Source organism: Pipistrellus hanaki (genome assembly GCF_964339955.1).
Source record: "Pipistrellus hanaki genome assembly, chromosome: 15".
NCBI classification, from domain to species: domain Eukaryota; kingdom Metazoa; phylum Chordata; class Mammalia; order Chiroptera; family Vespertilionidae; genus Pipistrellus; species Pipistrellus hanaki.
Window position 1 is genome coordinate 6021757 of NC_140517.1, and position 22267 is coordinate 6044023.

The 22267-nt window shown below is 37.9% G+C and overlaps 1 protein-coding gene across 7 annotated transcripts in view; it reads right to left on the minus strand.

Annotated features, from left to right (window-relative positions):
* CNOT1 (CCR4-NOT transcription complex subunit 1) overlaps positions 1–22267 on the minus strand; it is a 69465-nt gene that overhangs the window by 39401 nt on the left and 7797 nt on the right. For all 7 annotated transcript variants that reach the window (XM_084861205.1, XM_084861207.1, XM_084861203.1 and 4 more), the window contains exons 2-16: positions 20421–20695; positions 11266–11373; positions 10610–10708; positions 10175–10243; positions 10039–10093; positions 9361–9564; positions 8337–8505; positions 6671–6797; positions 6409–6519; positions 5171–5341; positions 3928–4055; positions 2913–3153; positions 2664–2783; positions 1547–1669; positions 1193–1344 (exon numbers count right to left, since the gene is read on the minus strand). In XM_084861205.1, coding sequence (XP_084717331.1) covers positions 1193–1344; positions 1547–1669; positions 2664–2783; positions 2913–3153; positions 3928–4055; positions 5171–5341; positions 6409–6519; positions 6671–6797; positions 8337–8505; positions 9361–9564; positions 10039–10093; positions 10175–10243; positions 10610–10708; positions 11266–11373; positions 20421–20522 — 1979 coding nt within the window. In that variant the 5' untranslated portion in view covers positions 20523–20695. The remainder of the gene's footprint in view (positions 1–1192; positions 1345–1546; positions 1670–2663; positions 2784–2912; positions 3154–3927; positions 4056–5170; positions 5342–6408; positions 6520–6670; positions 6798–8336; positions 8506–9360; positions 9565–10038; positions 10094–10174; positions 10244–10609; positions 10709–11265; positions 11374–20420; positions 20696–22267) is intronic.

A 22267-nucleotide genomic window follows, 5' to 3' on the forward strand; every position in this document is an offset into this window, starting at 1 on the left:
TCCATATTCTCAACCACTTTGTCAAAAATTATGCACAAATTATACAAGTTTCTCACAGCCAAAAGATAAGACATTTATTTAAGTACAGCTAACAAATAACATACACATAATCAGTAGCTACATTTGGCAAACACATAAAAAATTGACTGCCTCCTAAAATATCAAGTTCCAGGAAAAATGTTTAACAAAAAAACCCACCTTCCTGTCTTTGGACGTTATTACCTCATTAAACTGTGGAACACTTTGCAATCATAAACTCTATACAAACTTGGTACTGTCTTAGATATTAATTCCTAAATTCAGAATCTTACTTCTGGCTTAGGAAGTAAAACTAGCCCTAGCCCAGCGGTCGCCAACCTTTCAAACATCACCACCGGTTGGTGACCACTACCATAGCTGGTTTGGGTCAATTCTTTTTCTTTTTTTAAAAATATATTTTATTGATTTTTTACAGAAAGGGAGAGTTAGAAACATCGATGAGAGAAAATCATTGATCAGCTGCCTCTTGCACACCCCCTAGTGGAGATGTGCCTGCAACCAAGGTACATGCCCTTGACCAGAATCGAACCCGGGACCTTTCTGTCCGCAGACCGATGCTCCATCCATTGAGCAAAACCGGTTTCGGTTTGGGTCAATTCGTAGAGCCTGTGGACAGAAGGGTCCCAGGTTGATTCTGGTCAAGGGCACATGCCTGGTTGTGGGCTTGATCGTCAGTAGGGGACGTGCAGGAGGCAGCCAGTCAATGATTCTTTCATCACTGATGTTTGTTTCTCTCTCTCCCCTGCCCCTTTCTCTCTGAATCAATAAAAATATTTTTTAATTAGCACATTTAAAAAAAAATCCCTAAGAACCTAACTTTCCATTTTAATAATTTTTAAAGTTCAAACTAACTCAAAACAGGGGGGTTGGGGGGAGTTGTTTTTTTTATAAGTCAACAAAATTGACCAAGACAAATTATTAAAATTTAGAGGACAGTACTATGAACCTTACGAAATTGAGACTATAAGGGTATATAATATAAAACAATTTTATGCCAACACATCAGATAACCTAGATGAAATGGACACTTTGTAGAAAGATACAAACTACCAATACTGAAAAAAGAAAGAGAAAGTCTGAACAGACCTATACCAAGTAGATATACTGAGTTAGTAATTAAAAAAACGGTCATTCCCAAGCATGCTCTTCTTACCCTGCACAAGCTTGTAAACAGGCCAACATTGTCGCCAGAGTTTCCGGAGGAAGTTGAGCACTTTTGGGCTGATCTTTCTCTGGGGCAAGTCCACCCAAAATAGAAGGACACCGCCTCTTTAAAAAAGTCATGCATGCCTGGATAAAAGGCTCCTGAGAAAGAGAAACATCTTTCAGTGTATTTGAAAGTGATCTTAATTGCTTTCAGATTAAAAATAAATTGATTTCAGATTAAAGACCAAGCAATTTAACTAAAATCCAGAATAACATCTTAATTGCCATTTAAATAATTATTTTTCTTCGGCTATTTTAGCCATCGATATTTAAAATTACTAACAAATGGACAAATCCTTACTCCATGCTCTCGAATTTTATCTGTGAGCCATTTGTCAAGTTTGAGGTATTCACGACGTGAAGCAAGTGCAGCAAGGTCAATAACAAAGGCAAATGGAGTACCATTTAGCAGCATTGACAAGGCCTAAAGAAAAGAATATTAGAAACTATAAGTCAAACAATTAAGTAATTTTCTACTTCTCTGTCCTATTTTCTGTTGCCTGCTTTTATTTTCACAAACAAATCTAAATAAAACATACTGCTAACATTTTCTTGGCCATAATGTTTTAAATAGGTTAACGCCACAATAGTAACATTAGTCCCTACTTAAAATAAGGTCAACATTTCAACCCGACTTTACCTTCAAAATAAGCTTTACCCTATGCTTTTTTAAATAACTAAATCTAAAGCAGAATAAGACAAAAAGAATGAAAAATAACCCTAACCCAGTTTAAAAAATCTAAACCCAGGCTTATTTGAACCTCTGCAGAACTATAATACTATATCCCTAGTTATGAAAAGACATCAAGAGTCAGACTATTTCTCAAAAAGTCCCATCAATGCTAATGAAATATGCAAAAGGGTTGAAACCTAACCAACTTTTCCAAAAATTATATCTCCCAGATTACATCTGGAAAAAAATAAATTATGACTTCCTTTAAAATAAAATAGATTTGCAAATATCATTGAAAGACTAAACAAAATTCAATCCAATATAAATTAATTTTGCCACTTAAATTACAACTACTCTGCTACCCAGTTGGCACAGTACAGCAATTGAGCATCAACTTATGAACCAGGATTGTCATGGTTCAATTCCCAGTCAGGGCACATGCCCTGGTTGTAGGCTCAATCCTCAGTGCAGGAGGCAGCCAATCAATGATTCTCTCTTATCAATGTTTCTCTCTCTCTCTCCCTCTCCCTTCCTCTCTGAAATCAATTAAAATATATTTAAAAAACAAAAACAATTTCTGGCTTCCATTTCCTTTCTACTTACAAGACAAAATTTGTATCTCAACTCAGCTCACTCTAGCTAAAAGCTAGTTACATTTGAATTCTTCATAAGGCATATATTACATAAAAAATGTTAATTTTTATAATTAATAAATAAAAGTGTTATTCTGCCCCTCCAAGCTCACCTTCAAGTCCTGGGCCACATCAAGTATTCGAGACAATTTGGCCTGGTCATACTGCTCTCCTCGCATGTACCATTCTGCCATTGCATGCATGATAAGTTGGCGGATAGAGGGAGACTGTCCCTAAGGAAAGAAAAAGAGGGTTAAATGGCAATCCTGCAGAACACTGACAGGCACTATTCCAAATGCCCAGCTAAGACGGACAATATCTCTCACTGAACATCATCCAACGAAGAAATGGTCATGTCTCACCTGCCCATGCCATGCATAGTGCAAAATAATAGCTGAGTTAGGATGGTTTCCAAGGAAAATTGGCATCAGAGTAGAGATGAGTTCATGGCGCAAGGTGTGCCAGTTGCTGTTGATTTGCAGTAAGGCCATTACCAGCATGTCTGGACAGTGTTTGATAGGGAAGCTGAAGAGCTGTTTGACTTGCTCATATTGTCCCACCTCTGCAAGCCTCAGTAGAGATTCAATCAAATCCAAGCTCTTCCTAACAAAAATGAAAGTAAAATACTCCATCAATGAAAATCTTGATATACATTATTCACTTTACAAATAAGTGATACCAGCTATCAGGATAAAACCAATTTGTTGTCATCATTTAATATTTAAAATACTCTAACCATTGGTGCTGTTCACCTGAAAAATATATGCTGCTATGCTATCAGACTAATTTCAAAGGCAATCCAAATGAATGAAACATTATGAAGTAGATATCTTTGTGGACCAATCCAGCCCCCACCCTTTCCCTTTATACAGCCATGTGTGGATTCAACAGTAATGAAGGTACTTTCACTATCCTTACTTCCCATCCCCAAAGAGAAGTGATTTGGATTCAGAAGAAACCTACTAGGCCAAAGGCAGATTCTCCCTCAGAAACTTGGAATTGGAACTCAGAGAAAATAGCTACTTTTGCTGAAAATATTAGACTTGATGGGTTGGCCTTCTTGAGCTATTCTTACTTAATAGAAAGCAACTCTACAGACAAGACAGGGATCTAATACTAAGGGAGACTTACAAATCTCCTTCCAATAATTAACAGTTTCAGAAAATATCTAATGGCCACCCTTACAAGAGAAGAGAGATAATTATCTCCTGATACAAAACTAAAAGTAGACTTATCATCCTCTATAAAAATTTAAGGTAACTAGGCTCATTAAAAATACTATTACAATGAAACCTTTTAACTATGTAATTGCTCACTACTAATTTTATTTTTCAAAAAAGAAGTAATCCTTTCAAGAGTAGTGAGATGATTACTTACCACGTGGCAATTTCTCGATTGTCATCCTCCGGTGGTGCTTTCAGAATATCAATGACAACAGTATGACAAGGATAGTCGGCAAAACAGAAGATCTCTGGATTTATAAGGGAATGCTGAATAAAGGAGAGCTGGAACAAGAGAAAAATGCTCTTACTAACATAAATAACAGTGAATGCTTATAAAAATCTGAAACATTAGGCTACCTTTCGTCATAAGGTTACCAGAATGACAATTTCCCTTTAAAATCGAAATTATTTGCTCTTTCAAAATCACAGACAAATCAGACAGATAAACACTGTAGGATGAAATGGTGTTGGAGATAAACATCATTAACAGTTTGATTGCTAAACTTCAACTCAGTATAATACTAAACTATGATAGTGTTCCTTCAAATTTATGAGTCTCTGCTTTTCTGAGCCATGTAAAATTCTACTTTAAAAAAATAGTTTAACCAATGGATAAATGGCACTATATAAGAAATGTCATCTCCCAATACACCAAGGTTGAGGGTTCAATCCTCGGTCAGCTGCAGAGTATCATGTTAAGTGAAATGAGTCAGTCAGAGAAAGGTAAGTATCACATGATCTCACTCACATGTGGAATCTAAGTAACAAAATAAACTGATAAACAAGTATATCCAGAGAGATGGAAGCATGAAACAGTGTGTGGAATCTCGGAGGGTGAGTGGGTAGGTGGGTGGCAGATAATCAACCAAGAACCTAGGAAGCATATGCATGGCCTGTGGACACAGACAATGAGGCAGGGTAGTGAGGGCCTGGGTCAGGCTGGAGGTGGTCAATGGGGGAAAAAGGTAGAAATATGTAATACTTTCAACAATAAATATTAAAAAAAAAAAAAAATCCTCGGGTAAGAAACATACAAGAATCAACCAATTAATGGTCCGGCTGGTATGATTCAGTGATTTTTCAACCTAAATCAGAAGGTCATGGTTGGATTCCTGGTCAGAGCACATGTTGGGGGTACAGGCTCAATCCCCAGTAGGGGGCATGCAGGAGGCAGATCAATGATTCTCATCATTGATGTTTCTCTCTCTTTCTCTTTTCCTCTTTGAAGTAAAATAAATGTAAATATAGAAGAATCAACCAATGAATGCATAAATGGAACAAATCAATGCCTCTCTCTCCTCTCACTCCCTTCCTCTTGCTAAAAAATCAACAAATTTTAAAAAAAGAAATATGTCATTGGTTTGTTCCCTTTCTATAGCTAAACACCATTCATTTACCTGGCCTTCTGCGTTTTTCCAAGGTCTATATATGAGGTCTACTGGGAACACGTCCATACCCAATCCCCTTTGAATGCCATAAACCACATTATGAAGTCCTTTACTGTCACGAATTTGAAATCCAGGATGATCCAGTTCATAAGTTACTTCCTTGAAATTCAAAGCCGGGTTCTAAATAGAAAAAAAATTCAAATTTGAATGAACAAAAGTGTACATATTTCATATTTTATGCTTTATCCAAAAAGCCAAATGAAATCTGAAGTTCAGTCAAGATGTTCCAATTATAAACTCAAAATCACCTAAATCTTTCTGGCATTTCCAATGAGAATTAGAAAGGTAAATTCTTAATATATAAACTAAACTGTCTCTACTAGCAGGGTACTCTAACCATTCAATTCATGACCTACTTCTGACCATATGGTACACAAATGGAACTCTCTTCCCCTACTTAAGTCCAATGACCACGCCCATCCCAGTGTGGCAAATAAGAAACTCTTCACTTAATGTCTCCTCTTTATATCAAGATTATACTACCTTGGAACAAATATGCAAAAGTACCGGTAAATAAATTGTAACAAACACCATTCTTCATTAACTAAGGATTTTCCCCTAAAAGCCTACCAATGTGTGCATTAGGAAAAGTCTAGATTATTTATATCAAAATGACATAAAATTATGTTAAAAAATGTTCTTTGAAAAGGAATTAAAAAAAAGCTTGAGACTTAAAAAACACACAAAGGAAACAAGTATATAGAACATAATTTACCAGACACTTTGCACAAAGTACTAAGTATATTTTATGCTTGAAAGAAAAAAGGCTATGAACATTTTGCACTTAAAATCTCCACTTAAAGCATCAGTCTGTTTAATTTTACCCTAAAATGACACCTGTTAAGCCATAAAAACTTTTTTCCTTTTTCTATTTAATTTCATCTCATGCACCAAGAGGTCATGCATGGGTTCAATTCCTGATCAAGTGCATGCCGGGGTTGCGACCTTGATCACCAGTAAGGGGTGTGCAGCAAGCAGCTGATCAATGTTATTGTTTCTCATTAATATTTCTATCTCTTGATGTTTCTAACTTCCTCTCTCTAAAAATCAATAGAAACTTTTTTTTAAGTTTTATAGAATACATTGCTGCACTCATTCAGGTTGGCATTTTATTCATTAAAATTTACTTTCTGTGGGCTACATCATACTAAAAGCATGAATGTAAAATCATGATTATGTGTATTTACCAGCTCTTTGAGAACATCAATCAAGACTTCTACATTCCATGTATGTGCCTGTGCGCCATCACTTTTATCTTTTCCATCACTCCAGATCCCACTGCCAGGAGCAGAGATACTCTGTCAAAGTAAAGTATGAATTAAATAAACCCAACTACTTAATGTGCTCAGCTCTGATTGGCAGAATAACCAATCATAATGTAATTTAATAAATGGGAAGGGAAAGGATGCACTTCATTCATGTTGCAAAATTGCTGATCTCTACACTTACCTGCAATGGAATTCCATCTGTTAATCCTGAATGAGTTCGAGCCATCATTCCCAAAACCCTTGCTACCTGGCCAGCTGTTACCTCCCGAACACCAAACTGCATGATTATATTGCGACATTCTTCAATACTGAAACAGAAATTAAACTTCAGAAAACACTACCATCATCAATATCAAGGCTAAGAAATGCTAACATAAAATGAGCCCTTGAGTGAAATCCCTCGTTTTACTGATACAGGCAGAGTATAAAATTTCTTTTCTTATTACTTTTATATAGGTGTGAGAGAGAAGAAAGGGAGAAAGGGAGGAAGGGAGGAGGAGAGGGGGAGAGAAAAAGAGAGAGGGAGAGAAGAGAGGGAAACATCTTTGTGAGAGCGAAACATCAACTGGTTGCCTTTCGTATGTGCATGGACAGGGATCAAAACCACAACCCAGGTATGTGTCATCACCAGCAATTGAACAGGCAACCCTTTGGTGCACAAATAACTAAGCCACTCCAGGTGGGCTGAATAAGTTCTTTAAAATACTGATATTCACCCTAGCCCCGTGATGGGCAAACTGCGGCTCGAAAGCCACATGCGGTTCTTTGGCCCCTTGAATGTGGCTCTTCTACAAAACACCACCGCCTGGGCAAGTCTATTTTGAAGAAGTGGCATTAGAAGAAGTTTAAGTTTAAAAAATTTGGCTCTCAAAAGCAATTTCAATTGTTGTACTGTTGGTATTTGGCTCTGTTGACTAACGGTTTGCCGACCACTGCCCTAGCTGGTTTGGCTCAGTGGGTAGAGCGTTGGCCTGCAGACCAAGGGCACATACCTTGGTTGTAGGCTCCTACCTGGTCGGGGCTTGTTCAAGAGACAACCAATTGATGTCTCTCTCTCTCACATCGATGTTTCTCTCTGTCTTTCCCTCTCTCTTCCACTCTCCCTAAAAATCAATGGAGAAATATCCTTGGGCGAGGATTAGCAAAAAAAGAAAATACTCATATTCGAGGTAAGTTTAATTGTTCTGGAATGTATGAAGCCTTAAAATACATCCTAACTTTTCACTTTGCCATTGAAGTTGAATTAAACAGAAATTTTATGCCAGGCACATACACACACAACAAATATAATTTCAAAATACACTGGAAATGTGGTTTATATGAGTTTTAAAAACATTATAAAAATTGCATGTAAAGTCAAATCAAAGCACATAAATGCCCTTAATAACTTACTCTCACAAAAATATTAGCAATCTACAATATTACAGTTGTAAGTTCTATTCACTTCCTTTGGTGCCCCTGGCAGGTGAGAAGAATGTGCAATAGCAGGGTATAAAAAAGACAGAAAAGGAAGGAGGTAGGAGGTGTAAGATGAAGGTACAGTAAGGAAATTCCATGTGGGGGCAGGGCGGAGAAACACTTGCCTCAGTGCTCTCTTCCGTTCAAATCTAAAAACCTCTCTCCTGGCAACTAGGTTAGGCACCTGTGGTGTCTACATTTGATGGGGAAAGGCGGAGGCACGAAGAGATAGAAATTTGCTGCCACCAAAACTAGTATGTGGAAGATTAAATTTTAAGCAAATTCTTGAGAGGAAAGTTGGTAATACATTAAGTAATCTTAAGAGCTTGCTTTAAAGAATTACACTGTGATTGACAGAAGAGTAATCAATTTAGTGTTTTGCTACCAACCTTGCACAAAAGCCATAGCCTACTTCTTGCATGAAATCAGCCAAAGAGCTCTCCATCATGGTTTTAGCTACCCCTCCAGAATCAGGCAGGATCCTGTCCATTAGAATGTCCCGTTTTTCAGGGTATAAAAGTGGTGCAAGCACCACGGGACAGCGTTCCTGGGGAAAATCTAAGGAAGGAAAAAAAAGTTACAAGTGCTATGCTAATTAAAAAACCAACTATTTCTCTTAGTCCTTCAAACCTGATTCTTCCACAAATTTATATTCAAATAAAAAATCTGTTCAGTTTTTTCCACACCAGCTAGCCTGAGCTATGACTTCAGCTTCAATTCCAAAATTTGAATGTTTTTATAACACAGCAATTAATCACTGTATTTTCCATTTTGTATACTATGACCCACTATCTACTGACCAATTCACACCTAAGTAGTACTTTAAATTTTCATGATATAGCTATCAATTCCAATACAAGGAAGGCATCAGAAACAAGTAATTCCAATATCAGAATCTATTTAAATTAAGTAGAAAACTTGAATATTAATCTATATAAACAAAAGTAACAATAAAAATGGATACAGACTGGTCCACTATCAAAGATTTGCCCTTAAAAAAAGACTACTTTTCTCTCTAAAAATCAGAGGAAGAAAGGATATGATAGAAGGAACCGTCTTAGCTTAACAATGCCAATAGCCAAGGAATTAAAGTATGTCCAAGTGACTAATTTTTCAAACTAAAAAGAACAATATATATAGTCTCTGTCTCCCCAAGATACAAAAAAGACTATATGAAAACATCCCACTTCTTAAATGTGAGGCTGTATTTATATAACAAGATTATTGATAAAGTTAGGTTGGTTTTATACCTTCCCTATGAGGCTTTTATGACTTTCATATTTTAAATTATACAATACGCACGTCCTTAAAAGATTACCAACTTAAGAACAGAAAGGTAAATCAGCCTTCACTTATATTCTAAACACATCATCCAAAGAAAGAAACTTTTGTAGGCTACAGGCACTCCTTTACCTCTGCGCAGCGTCTTAAGAAAAGCGTCTATCTGCTCCTGTCCAACTCCAAAGGCTCCCTTCTGCCCAAAGAGGAGATGGGAGAGGAGGAGGTGTAGGACCTCTATTGCGATATCTTGGAAGCCACCTTCTTGATTTCCACTGACGTCTGCGTCAATGTAAGAACGCAGAAGATCTGGGAGCTTCTGTTTGATAAACTGGGCAGCTAGAAGTCAGGTAAACAAACACCCGTAAGTTATTTTTGCACCGCAACAGGAAAAAGGTCACATACAATCAAAATATAGATGAATCATTATCATTCACCAACTCATCCTTCACCCTCTAAATTTTTCATAGACCTACTAGAGTAGGTATTAAAATAAGAGACCAATTGCCAAGGAATGGGGGAGGGGGGAAATGAAGAGTTGTCTCATGTTTCATTTTTGCAAAATGAATTCTCAACATCTGTTACACTACAACATAATCATCGTTAACACTACTAACTACATACTTAGAAGTTATGAAAGGTAAATTTTATGAGTTTTTACCATACATGCATACATATATATAAAGGAGACAAAAAAAAAATTCTTACATTATCCTTATTCTCTAAATCTACAACTATGCAACCTTAAGATTAAAAAAAAACAACAACTCATGGACTTTAAAGAATCTAAGCTCTTTAGGAAAAAGAACTTACCAAAACCTCTGAGATCTGAGCTGGAAGAATTCAAGAGGGCAAGGCCAAAAATTACCTGAAAAAGTAAGGGTTAGATTAATCAACTAGTTGTTTTTAATTTTAATTTTGCCTATATCTCTTTTCTTAAGTCACTTACCTCTTGTACTTTGCTTAACTTGAGAACTTTACTTAGCTGGGCAAATAAGTGGGGTGCAGGCTTTAAACTCTGAAACAAACCAAACTTTATTTTAAAACAAGAACTTAGAATTTTCAAAGTTTATGAAAGCACTTATTCACCCAATTGTTGAACTACACGGAGTCACATAATTCTGTAGTGCTGCTAGAAATACTACACCATGCCCCAGAACTGTGGAATGACAAGCTTAAGTCTTCACATGTTCTGATTTTAGTAAGATTTTCTATTTACTATGAAACTATTTTGACTTTGTTAGAAAGCTACAAAACCCCAACATAACTACTTAAAATTTTTAAATTAAAGTATGACGTTATGAGATCATGGTTTATGGCATTTTTAGAAAGCCTACTAAGAGATCACATTCTTAGGACTACTAAAGACAAAAACAATACCAACCTTCTGATAGTGCAATGGGTTATCAATGGCATAGGACAACGTAGAGATAAAATTTGGCTTTGTAATCAGTGAAGCACACTCCTGAATCAGAAACTGAGTCTTTAAAAAAAAAAAAAAAAAAAAAAAAATTTCATTAGCATTAGGTTATGTTGCAAATAAAAGCAGAGGTACTCAAAACGTTAAAGTGTAATCCAGTATTATACACTATTTCTACATTATAACAGCAGCTCTTTAAAAACCCCTTTAAACCACTTAACAACAAGTGGTAAGCCAAACAAAAATCCCTACAGAATAGAGTACACTCACAGGATAATTATAAGGAAAGTTCTGACAAACTGGTACCAGACTGAAAATAACGCCAAAGAAACTCAATCCAGGAGGAGATATCTCCCCTCTGCCTCATTTGCTTATCAAGCAAGACTCCCCCACATTCCTGCTTTCCTTCAGGCAGATCTGATCTCCAGCTCTCTAAGCCAGAATTAGGTGCTGTAAGGTCTACAACCAGGCAGAAGGAGGAAGGCCAAAGGGGAAGGGGGGAGTCCCAATAACTTTTAGCCATTCAGCTAAGATTATTTCTGGATGATCTTTGTATGATTTTCTATATACACCATGCCCAAAACACAATTAAGTCAACAAACTTGGTAAGTCCCACATACCTGATGAAAATCTTTGCCACTGCTTTTACCATCGCCACTGAAATCCACATGCGAAAATAGGCAGCGTAATAAATGCCTGTCTGCCTCAGGACCGTGCCGATTCACAATCTAAAATGACCAAAAAAGAGTTTGTATTCAATATTAAGAGAGATTTAAAAACAAAAACAAGCTTTAGGAAAAAATCCCAAGTTACATTAATGGTTCATTTTGGAGTAAGAGTTATAGGAATTACTGAGATGGCATTATCAATATTTTAAAATTAAACATTTCTAAAGTGTTTCCTACAGTCACTGGCAGGAAGCACAGAAGAAAAACTACCAATAAAGAGCCCATATCACTGCTGTGGTCAACATCTACTCTGAAAAAAATCAAGTAGTATAAATGACATGTAGTAAGAATACTTTTTGAGGTTTGTAAGGCAAAATTTTTTTTTAACAAACTAGCCTCACAAGAGCATTACTTTTTCTATGCATTACTTTTACCTTGAAAAGGTAACCTGAAATCTAACACAAGTGTGCCTCTTTACAATAGTCTACAAGGCAAGGGCCTAAAGGAACTGGTCTGATTTCAGTACTTTACTAGTAGATGCTGCTCCTGTACTCCATTAGTTTCTGGCTGTTTCTCGAATTTACTGTTTGTACTTGCTATTCCCTCTAACTGCAAAGCTCCAAATAGCTTCAGGATTCATTCTCTCACTTCCCTTGGTTTCTGCTCTCCTCCATCAGTGAGGCTTTTCGTAATTACCCTCCCTAGAATATCAAGACTGCCAAAAGTGGTTTGGCTAAGTGGATAGAGTGTCGGCCTGCAGACTGAAGGGTCCCGGGTTCGATTCCGGTCAAGGGCATGTGCATTAGTTGAGGGCACACCCCCAGTGGAGGGGTGTGCAGAAGGCAGCTGATCGATGTTTCTCTCTCATCGATCTTTCTGACTTTCTATACCTCTCCCTTCCTCTCTGTGAAAAGTCAATAAAATATTTTTTAAAAATATATATCAACACAACCCCTTAACCTGCTTCACCCTTCTCCATACTCCTTACCATCACCTGATTATTTATTTTCTATGACCCTCATTAGAGACTTTTAAATTGCATGAAAACAGGGAGTTTGTGCTGTTGTGTTCGCTTATTCACATAGGCTAGAAAAGAGCTTAGCACACTGTATCTGCAGAGCAACCATTCGTTTATTAAATGCTACAATATAATTATTTAACTAACTACTTTGGGCTAAATTGGTACTGAGCCCAATCTTCAACAACCCTGCCAAAAATGATTACACACACACACACACACACACACTATATATTTATAATTGATTTCAGAGAGGAAGAAAGAGGGAGAAACATCAACGACCAAGAAAGAATCATTGATTGACTACCTCCTGCACACCCCCTACTAGTGATTGAGCCCGAAACCCAGGTATGTATCCTTAACCAGAATCCAACCTGGAACCCTTCAGTCCCCAGGCCTATGCTCTAGCCACTGAGCCAAACCAGCTAGGGCAATGACTCCCATTTTATAGATGAAAAAGTGGACACTGATACCAGACTCCATGAGCCTAAAATTCAATTGTCTATGAATTGGGGAATCTGGATTCACAGTCCAACTCCAAAGCCTATGCTTTTTCCACTGTATTATGATAATTATGTGACAGCTGGCTAAGTTAACTTATTTCAGTTTCAATTTTCCCAATCCAGAAAAATGTGGGAGTTGTGTAAAAACCATTTCTACATTTACACAGAGATATCTTAAAGTTAAATTCACTTAATCAGATAATGAGAACCTCTGCAATTCTGAAGATTATCGTGAACCTACTCCCAATGTTGGTTTTGTGTAAATTCTATAAAGGCAGAGATTTTTTCCTATCTCCTGGAATGCTCAAGACATTAAATTAAGAACCCAATTCAAATTAATTAAAAAGAATTACCTATGCTCCAACGAAACAGACCTTACCTTCAAAAGAGCAAAAATACCTGGTTTAACAAATTTTTGAGTACAAACTAGACACTACTAAAGATAGAAGCAAATACAGCTGTAGAGGAGATCAATTGATTCCATAGCTCTAATAAAGTACATTTTTTGAGAGTGAAGAAAAGCACAGGCAAAGAATTTCTGATATTAACTGTCATATGAAGAAAATAAAATGGGGATATGTGATATTGATGGGAGAGGGTGTGTGCACATAGAGGTCTGACTGCGGAAGGAGTCGGAAGCTCCTGACTGCACTGAATCCCAGTTCAGAATGCACTGAGCATTGAAACCCAGTCCCGGCGAGCCCCTGGGGCACCCATCCCTCTTGCAGGGGGAATCTGGACTGTCAGGCGGAAGGAAACTCAGGGGAGCACAGAAGGCAGAGGTCTGAGACGCGTGCACAAGGGCAGGACTGATGGGAAGCCAAGACTGTCGGATCAGCCCTGAAACTCCGCCCCATCCAAGCTGAGCCAAGAAGCTTTTGCAATTTTACAAGTCTGATCCTATAAGACTGTCTCGAATACAGAAGGTATCCTGGCATAGACACAGCTGATACTCATATCCAATTGGCCTGGAGGTCAATTCCTCCCAGTGATACCAACAACAATCAAGTCTTAACTACAACAAGGCTGTACACACAGTTCACAAAGGGGAGCACCAAGAGTGTCTACCTCAGGTAACTGGGGAGGCTGACCCACTGGGCCATATAGGACACCAAGCACACAAAGCCACCCTACCAACCCAGGGAAGCAGCGAAAATGCCAAGACAAGGAAATAGATCTCAAACGGAAAAAAAATGGAGAACAAAAGGCTAGATATGGAGTTCAAAACCATGATTATAAGGTTTTTCACGAATTTCCTAGAAAAGGCAGATAAATTTAATGAGACCCTCGAGGATGTGGAAAAGGACCAGCTTGAAATTAAACATACACTGACTGAAATAAAAAATATTATACAAAGACCCAACAGCAGACTAGAGGAACGGAAGAATCAAGTCAAAGATTTGGAAAACAAAGAGGCAAAGGACACTCCTCCAGAGAAACAAGAAGAGAAAAGAATCCAGAAAGTTGAAGATAGTATAAGGAGCCTCTGGGACAACTTCAAGCCTACCAACATCAGAATTGTGGGGGTGCCAGAGAGAGAGCAAGATACTGAAAACCTATTTGAAGAAATAATGTCAGAAAACTTCCCTGACCTGGTGAAAAAAAATAGACTTACAAGTCCAGGAAGCGCACAGAACCCCAAACAAAAGGAATCCAAAGAGGACCACACAAAGACACATCATAATTAAAATGCCAAGGGCAAAAGACAAAGAGAAAATCTTATAAGCAGCAAGAGAAAAACAGTTACCTATAAGGGAGCACCCATAAGATTATCAGCTGATTTCTCAACAGAAACTATGCAGGCCAGATGGAAGTGGCAAGAAATATTCAAAGTGATAGAGAACCTACAACCATGATTACTACTCTACCCAGCGAAGTTATCATTCAGAATTGAAGGGCAGATAAAGAGCTTCACAGATAATAAAAAGCTAAAAAAGTTCACCACCACCAAACCAGTATTATATGAAATGCTGAAAGGTATTCTTTAACCTGTTAACAGAGCGGGACCTATAAATACGTCAAACATAAACAATATTGGGAACGGGTAGGACGTATGAATACGTCCTTGAAATATATGTTGCACCCCAAGAGAGACGGTATATATTTTTTGTAATCTTTTTTTTTTTAAATATTTTATTGATTTTTTACAGAGAGGAAGGAAAGGGGAGGGATAGAGAGTTAGAAATATCGATGAGATGAGAGAGAAACATCGATCAGCTGCCTCTTGCACACCCCCCACTGGGGATGTGCAGGCAACCAAGGTACATGCCCTTGACCGGAATCGAACCCGGGACCTTTAGGTCCGAAGGCTGATGCTCTATCCACTGAGCCAAACCGGTTTTGGCTATTTTTTGTAATCTTTATCACTGTTTGTAAAATTTATAATTTTTTAATTTGATGTGTCCATTTTTTTTGTCGGTATTCTTTTCTATTTTTTTGTAATTTTGTATTTTCCTTTGTGCTTTATATATATAAATAAACGAAAATATATATATTTCATTTATTTTCATTAAGTATAAATAAATAAAAAATAATATGAAATTACGTCCTCCGGGCGTGACGTACTGACACGTCCTAGTGAAAGAGTACGCGCCCGTGCCCATTACAGGTTGCGTCATTAAAAAGGGAACTCCGGTTAACAGGTTAAGACGAGGAAGAAGAAGAAAAGGATAAAGATAAAAATTATGAAGAAATACATATATATCAACAAGTGAATCTAAAAATCAAGTGAATTAAAAAATCTGAGGAACAGAATAAACTGGTGAATATAATAGAATCAGGGGCAAAAAAAAAAAGGGAGTGGATTGATAATTATTGAGGGGAAGGGATGTGAGAGGTGCAGGAAGAGACTGGACTAAAATTGTATACCTATGGATGAGGACAATGGGGGAGGGGGATTAAGAGCAGAGAGTGGAGTGGGAACCGGGTAGAAGGGAGCTATGGGGTGAAAAAGGAGAAACAATTGTAATAATCTGAGCAATAAAGATTTATTAATTTTTTTTTTTACTGGAAGAAATATTCCATTAGTCTGTCAATAAAAAAATAATTGAAATTTTTGTTTTAACTAGGATCAACAAAATTTCACAGATATCCCCTTTTTATCTTTACATTTATTTTGGTAATATTTTATAATTTCACAATAGCTTTTACAGGCCCCTCAATCTTAACCATAACCCTAACGTATATAGACAAACAATACCAGGTTATTAAACACTAGAGGCCCATTGCACAAATTTGTGCACGGGGGAGGTGGGGGTGTCCCTCAACCCAGCCTTCACCCTCTCCAATCTGGGATTCCTCGAAGGATGTCCGATTGCCCATTTAGGCCCAATCCGGGACCGGGCATAAACATGCAGTTGGACATCCCTCTCACAATCCACTACTGCTGTCTCCCAACTCCTCACCTGCCTGCCTTCCTGATTGCCCCTAACCACTCACATGCCAGCCTGATTAATGTCTAACTACTCCCCTGCCAACCCGTTTGCCCCCAACTTCCCTCCTCTGCCGGCCTGGTCACCCCTAACTGCTCTCCCCTGCAGGGTTGATCGCCTCCAACTGCCCTTATTTTCAGGCCTGGTCCCTCTCAACTGCCCTCTCTTGCAGGCCTGGTTCCTCTCAACTGCCCTCCCCTACTTGCATGATCACACACAACTGCTCTCCCTTGTAGGCCTTCTCTCTCCCAACTGCCCTCCCCTGCTGGCCATCTGTGGTGGCTATCTTGTTTCCACATAGGGCCAGGATCTTTAACCACAGGGGGTCAGCTATTGAGTGATGATCAAGCTGCATATTACTTTTATTAGATAGGATAGAGGCCTGGTGCACAGGTGGGGGCCAGCTGGTTTGCTCCAAAGGGTATCCCGGATCAGGGTGGGGGTTTCTTTGGGGCATGGGGGGGCCCGAGCGAGGGGTCTATGGTGGTTTGCAAGCTGGCCATGCCCCCTATTGACCCAAGCAGAGGCCCTGGTATCTGGGATATATTTATTTTCTACAATTGAAACTTTGTAGCCTGGAGTGAAGGCTTAGGCCTGCTAGGGCAGGCGGAAAGCTTGGCTTCTTCCATGGCCAGAGAAACCCAAGCCTGTGTGGCCACAGCCATCTTGGCTGGGTTAATTTGCATACATACTCTGATTGGTAGGTGTGGTTTGTGGAGCAGAGTGATGGTTAATTTGCATATTACTCTTTTATTAAATAGGGTTAAGTTGGTGTGGGGTTTTTTTATGTGTGTTTGTTTTGTTTTTTTAGTCAAAGTTGCAATGACCAAAGAGAAATTCCACACATATCCTGCTGGCTGATGGTAGGGATCACAGGGTGTGCTTTATGGCTACTAGGGGAATGCAATATTCCTTCTGTGATATCATGCAGTCTGTCCTTCACTATGAGCAACTATTTTTTTCTTCTAAAACCAAAGTAGTTCATAAAAAAAAGGTTTTGGATTGCAAATATGCTGAAATAAGATTTTGCTGATTCCATATGATTAAGCCCTAGACATTTTTGCTTAAAATTACACCATTCTACCCATGGGGCAGGGGAAAGCAATAAAATAATTCAAAGTAACTACCTACCTTAGAGTCTACTAGTAAATCTTTAAGCTATATTAAAAATAAAGTAACTATATCAGCTGAAACCGGTTTGGCTCAATGGATAGAGCATCAGCCTGCAGACTGAAGGGTCCCAGGTTCGATTCCGGTCAGGGGCATGTACCTTGGTTGCGGGCACATCCCCGGTGGGGGATGTTCAAGAGGCAGCTAGTCAATGTTTCTCTCTCATCAACGTTTCTAGCTCTCTATCTCTCTCCCTGTCTCTCTGTAAAAAATCAATAAGATATATTAAAAAAAAAAAAAAAAAAAAAAAAAAAAGGCAGGACAACAATAACAAATAGTGCATCTAGTCAGAAAAATCATGGAATGGTTGGGAAACTGGGGCACTATTTGGCCTAAAGAACACACATGAGGGAAGATCAAAGACAATTATGTGAAGGGTATTTATATGAAATATTAAAATTTTTAACCCAGATATTTTAAAGAAATTTCTAATAATTCCTAGCTCTCTTAATATTTTTTAAATCCTTATTTAAGCCAAAACCAGTTTGGCTCAGTGGATAGAACATCGGTCTGCGGACTGAAGAATCCGGGTTTGATTCTGGTCAAGGGCATGTACATTGGTTGCGGGCACATCCCGGTGGGGGTGTGCATGAGGTAGCTGGTCAATTTTTCTCTCTCATCGATGTTTCTAGCTCTCTATCCCTCTCTCTTCCTCTCTGTAAAAAAATCAGTAAAATATACATATTTTTAAAAATCCTTATTTATGCCGAGACTGGTTTGGCTCAATGGATAGAGCGTCGGCTTGGGGACTGAAAGGTCCCGGGTTCGATTCTGGTCAAGGACATGTGCCTTGGTTGCGGGCATATCCCCAGTAGGGGGTGTGCAAGAGGCAGCTGATCAATGACTCTATCTCATCGATGTTTCTAGCTCTCTATCTCTCTCTCTTCCTCTCTGTACAAAATCAATAAAATATATTTTAAAAAAAAAATCCTTATTTAGGTGGTGTATTAATAGAGCAGCAATTATCTGAGAAATCATGCCTTTAACCTCAGATCCTTAAGACACATTAAAGTGTCATCAGATTTAAAAAAAAAACACCAAGAACACATTAGGCATTTTCACATAAGCTCAAAAAAAATACAAAATCTAGCCTAACAAATGATGTCAAAGGTGCCAAAAATGTCCAAGAATCTATATAATTATACAATACTAGATTGTTAAAGTTTAAATTGAATACATTAACTTCGTACATACATTACAATGATTATAGAAATTGGAATAGTCTATCTAAATATATATGTGCTCCACACAAATAATGAAACATGTTCATATTTCTTTAGCTTGTTAAATATATTAGAACTCTTAAAAAAATATTCATTCCAGGTTTTCACTGTATTACATGGATGAATACTTTGGGCTATTTTATTAAAAAAAAAAAAAAAAAAAGTGCATCTATTCAAAACAGTATAATATATTGAAAAGAACATGAAAACAAATTTTGGCAGCAAATATAAAGGGTTACTTCTAACACATGAAACATTAATTTAAGGACAAAAATGCCCAACTTGTAAATAAAAGATGGTACTAAGAGTACTTTTCTCTAGTCTATTCTCTCAATTTTTAAAAAAAAATTCAACAAAACGTTCTATTTTAAGAAGTGGTCCAGATGAGGTATGACAGCTCATTTTTACCACCTCAAATGACAGACCAAATGCAGACTTCCACTTGGGGCTAATAAATCCAGAAATAAAAATGTTTACAGACATAATTACGCTTTGTTCAAGAGATGAATCTGGGGCACAAATGAACCTTGAAAACTAGATTGTCCCATTTAGAGACATAGATCAATATACAGAAATTGCAGAATGGCACAGGAGACAGAGCTGAGGGAACAACCAGGTTTGAGCTGCCTCTTTTAAAGTCTATAAGCAAACAAACCAGCTAGCCAAAGGAGAATGCTGAAGAGAGTAAGAGGAGGCACACATTACCATATATGAAAATAGAAATGGCAGACTAACCCAACACTTCCCCACATTTAAGCATCCTCAAAACTGTGTGTGTGTGTGTGTGTGTGTGTGTGTGTGTGTGTGTGTGTAAACTAGAGGCTCTCGCAGCCCCAGCTTCCGGAAGGACGTTTGGCTGTCTGATCTAATTAGCATATTACACTTTATTATATATAATGGAGCTGGTTTTAAAATGAGCTCTCAGCATGGAACCTATTTGAAGAAACTAAAACAAAGAAAAACAAATAAAACAGGTAAAGAACAACATTTCAAATAAACAGAGTTCAGACATAGAATATTACATACTCTCAAAGTAATTACAGAATTGTTCTGTTTTCTACGGGGAAAGTCCTCAAAAAAAGTGTAACACTGATTTCAAAGACAAGATGGCAAGAAAATGAATTTGCAGTACTTAGGAAACATAAGGCAAAAATCTTACAGAAAAGATAATTCTCAAATAATTGATATACCTCAATCCACGAGAGAAGAAATGAATACTGAAACAAAAGCTAATGGATAAATAGAACATGGAATATCCACAAAATGGACTAAAATGAACAAGGTACTGACTGACTCAGGCTCCAAGATGATGACCCTTGAAAGCAAACAAAGTAAGAGAGACACAGAAGTCCACATAAGAATGATTCCATTTACATAAAATGTCCAAATCCACAGAAGCGGAAGTAGATAAGTGGCTGCCAGGGGCTGGAGAGAAGGGGCAAAGTAGAGCCAACTGCTAATGGTTAAACAACTATGTGCCTCTACTAGAAAATACTAATTTTATATTTTAAAAAGGTTGAGTTTTATAGTTTGTGAGGTATACGTTTTTAAATATAAAAGAAATGGGAATAGAGCAAAACAAATTAGATCACAAGTAATAATTTTTACCAAAAATAATCTGTGAATTCTTTTTAAAAAAGTGGGATATTATATATTAGGCTGACGTCACGTGAAATAAGGGGCAAAAGTCACACATTTTTCATGCAACATACCCACATAAATTCCCAACTTTGTACTATATATGGTTCTCCTGTTTACTTACATGCTGTATTTCCTGCTGGCTGGCTCGGTAGTTTTTCTTGGTTAAATTGTCCACCAGGTAGCTGATTTGAGACAAGGCCAGCGAGAGCGAGTCAAGATTCATTGCTGGTTGGGGCGGAAGCAGGCGGCCGAGCCCGGCGCAAAATCACCATTATTCCCCTTTAGTCACCTCAGAGGCAGGTTAATGCTTTCTTTGTAATTAGCCTATATCTGGTGTCGTGCAGTGTAGTCAGTTCTTCTTTACCAGGGGTCGTACTCTGTTCTGAAACATGGCACCTGTTAAAAAAAAAAAAATTTCAAATTTTTAATTATATTTTTATTAGGGAGGGAAATGGTTAAATAACCTTCACCTCTCCACCTTAGTACCTGTAATACTAAGGAAGAAAAAGTGAATTAAGATGCCTCAACCACTACTGATTTTAAAATCCAAAAGTTTTAAAATTAGATGTGACCAATATAAAAGAAAATACACCGTGATCTGCTCTCGCGCCCCCCCCCCCCCCAAAAAAAAAAGACTGCTACAAGAAAACATAGGGAAGAAACTCCTGGACATAATTTTTGGATATGACACCAAAGCACAACAAAAGAAAAAAATCAACAAGTAGGACTAGATCAAATGTAGAAGATTCTACACAATGAAAGAAACAATGATAATGGCAAGTCAGCCTATGGACTTAAAGAGAATATTTGCAAACCATGTTTCAGATAAGGAGTTAATCCAAAAATTATAAAGAACTCAACCAGGATGAGATATCAACTCACACCTGTAAGAATGGCTAGCAACAAGAGACGTCCCGGATCTGATTCCTGGTTAAGGACACATACCTGGAATGCAGGTTCAATCCCCTGGTCACTGTGTCTGACTGAGCCCTCTCACGTGTGTATGCATGTGCGTGTGTGCATGTGTCTGTCTCCCATTTTCCTTTATCATCTACCTTCTAAAAAAAAAAAGCATCAGCCGAAAAAATATCCTCCACTGAGGATTAACAATTAAAAAAAAAAAAAATCAACCAATGAATGAATCAAGAGATTGTAAAGAAGTTGATGTGTGTGTGTATGCCCTTGTGCCTCTCTCTCAAATCAATTCTTTAAAAATGAATGTAGCCCTGCCAGTTTTTTGGCTCAGTGGTTACAGCACTGTCCCTTGGACCTAAGGGGCTTGGGTTTGATTCCCAGGCATGTACCTCAGCTGCAGGTTCAATACCTGGCCTGGTTGGTGCCCAAGCAGGAGGCAACCAATTGATGTGTCTCTCTGTGCGCAAGTTTAAGCATTACTATTAATTCAAATATTTGTTGATTGCTGGCTATGTGTCAAATATGAGGTACATACATCCCTGCATTCCCACTGTAAGGGAAAAATAGTAATCATAAAAATTATGAAGCATTTTAGGAGATGCTAACTAATATGAAAAAAAGAAAAACTATAAGGTAAAGGTGAACCAAATGTGTATGGGGGTGAGAAGAGCGGGTGCTGAAATTTAAGTAGGGTAGTCAGAGTAAGCCTTATTGGAAAGAATATATAGTATTTGAGCAGATTTGAAGGAACTGAGTGTATAGCCATACATACATCTGAGAAAAGAATGTTCCAGGCCCTAGCTGGTTTGGTTCAGTGGACAGAGCGTCGGCGTGCCGACTGAAAGGTCCCGGGTTCAATTCCAGTCAAGGGCACATGCAGGGATTACAGGCTTGACCTCTGGTAAGGAACGTGCAGGAGGCAGCCAATCAATGATTCTCTCTCATCATTGATGTTTCTATCTCCTCCCTTCCTCTCTGAAATCAATAAAAATATATTTTAAAAAAGAATGTTCCAGCCGAAACCGGTTTGGCTCAGTGGATAGAGCATCAGCC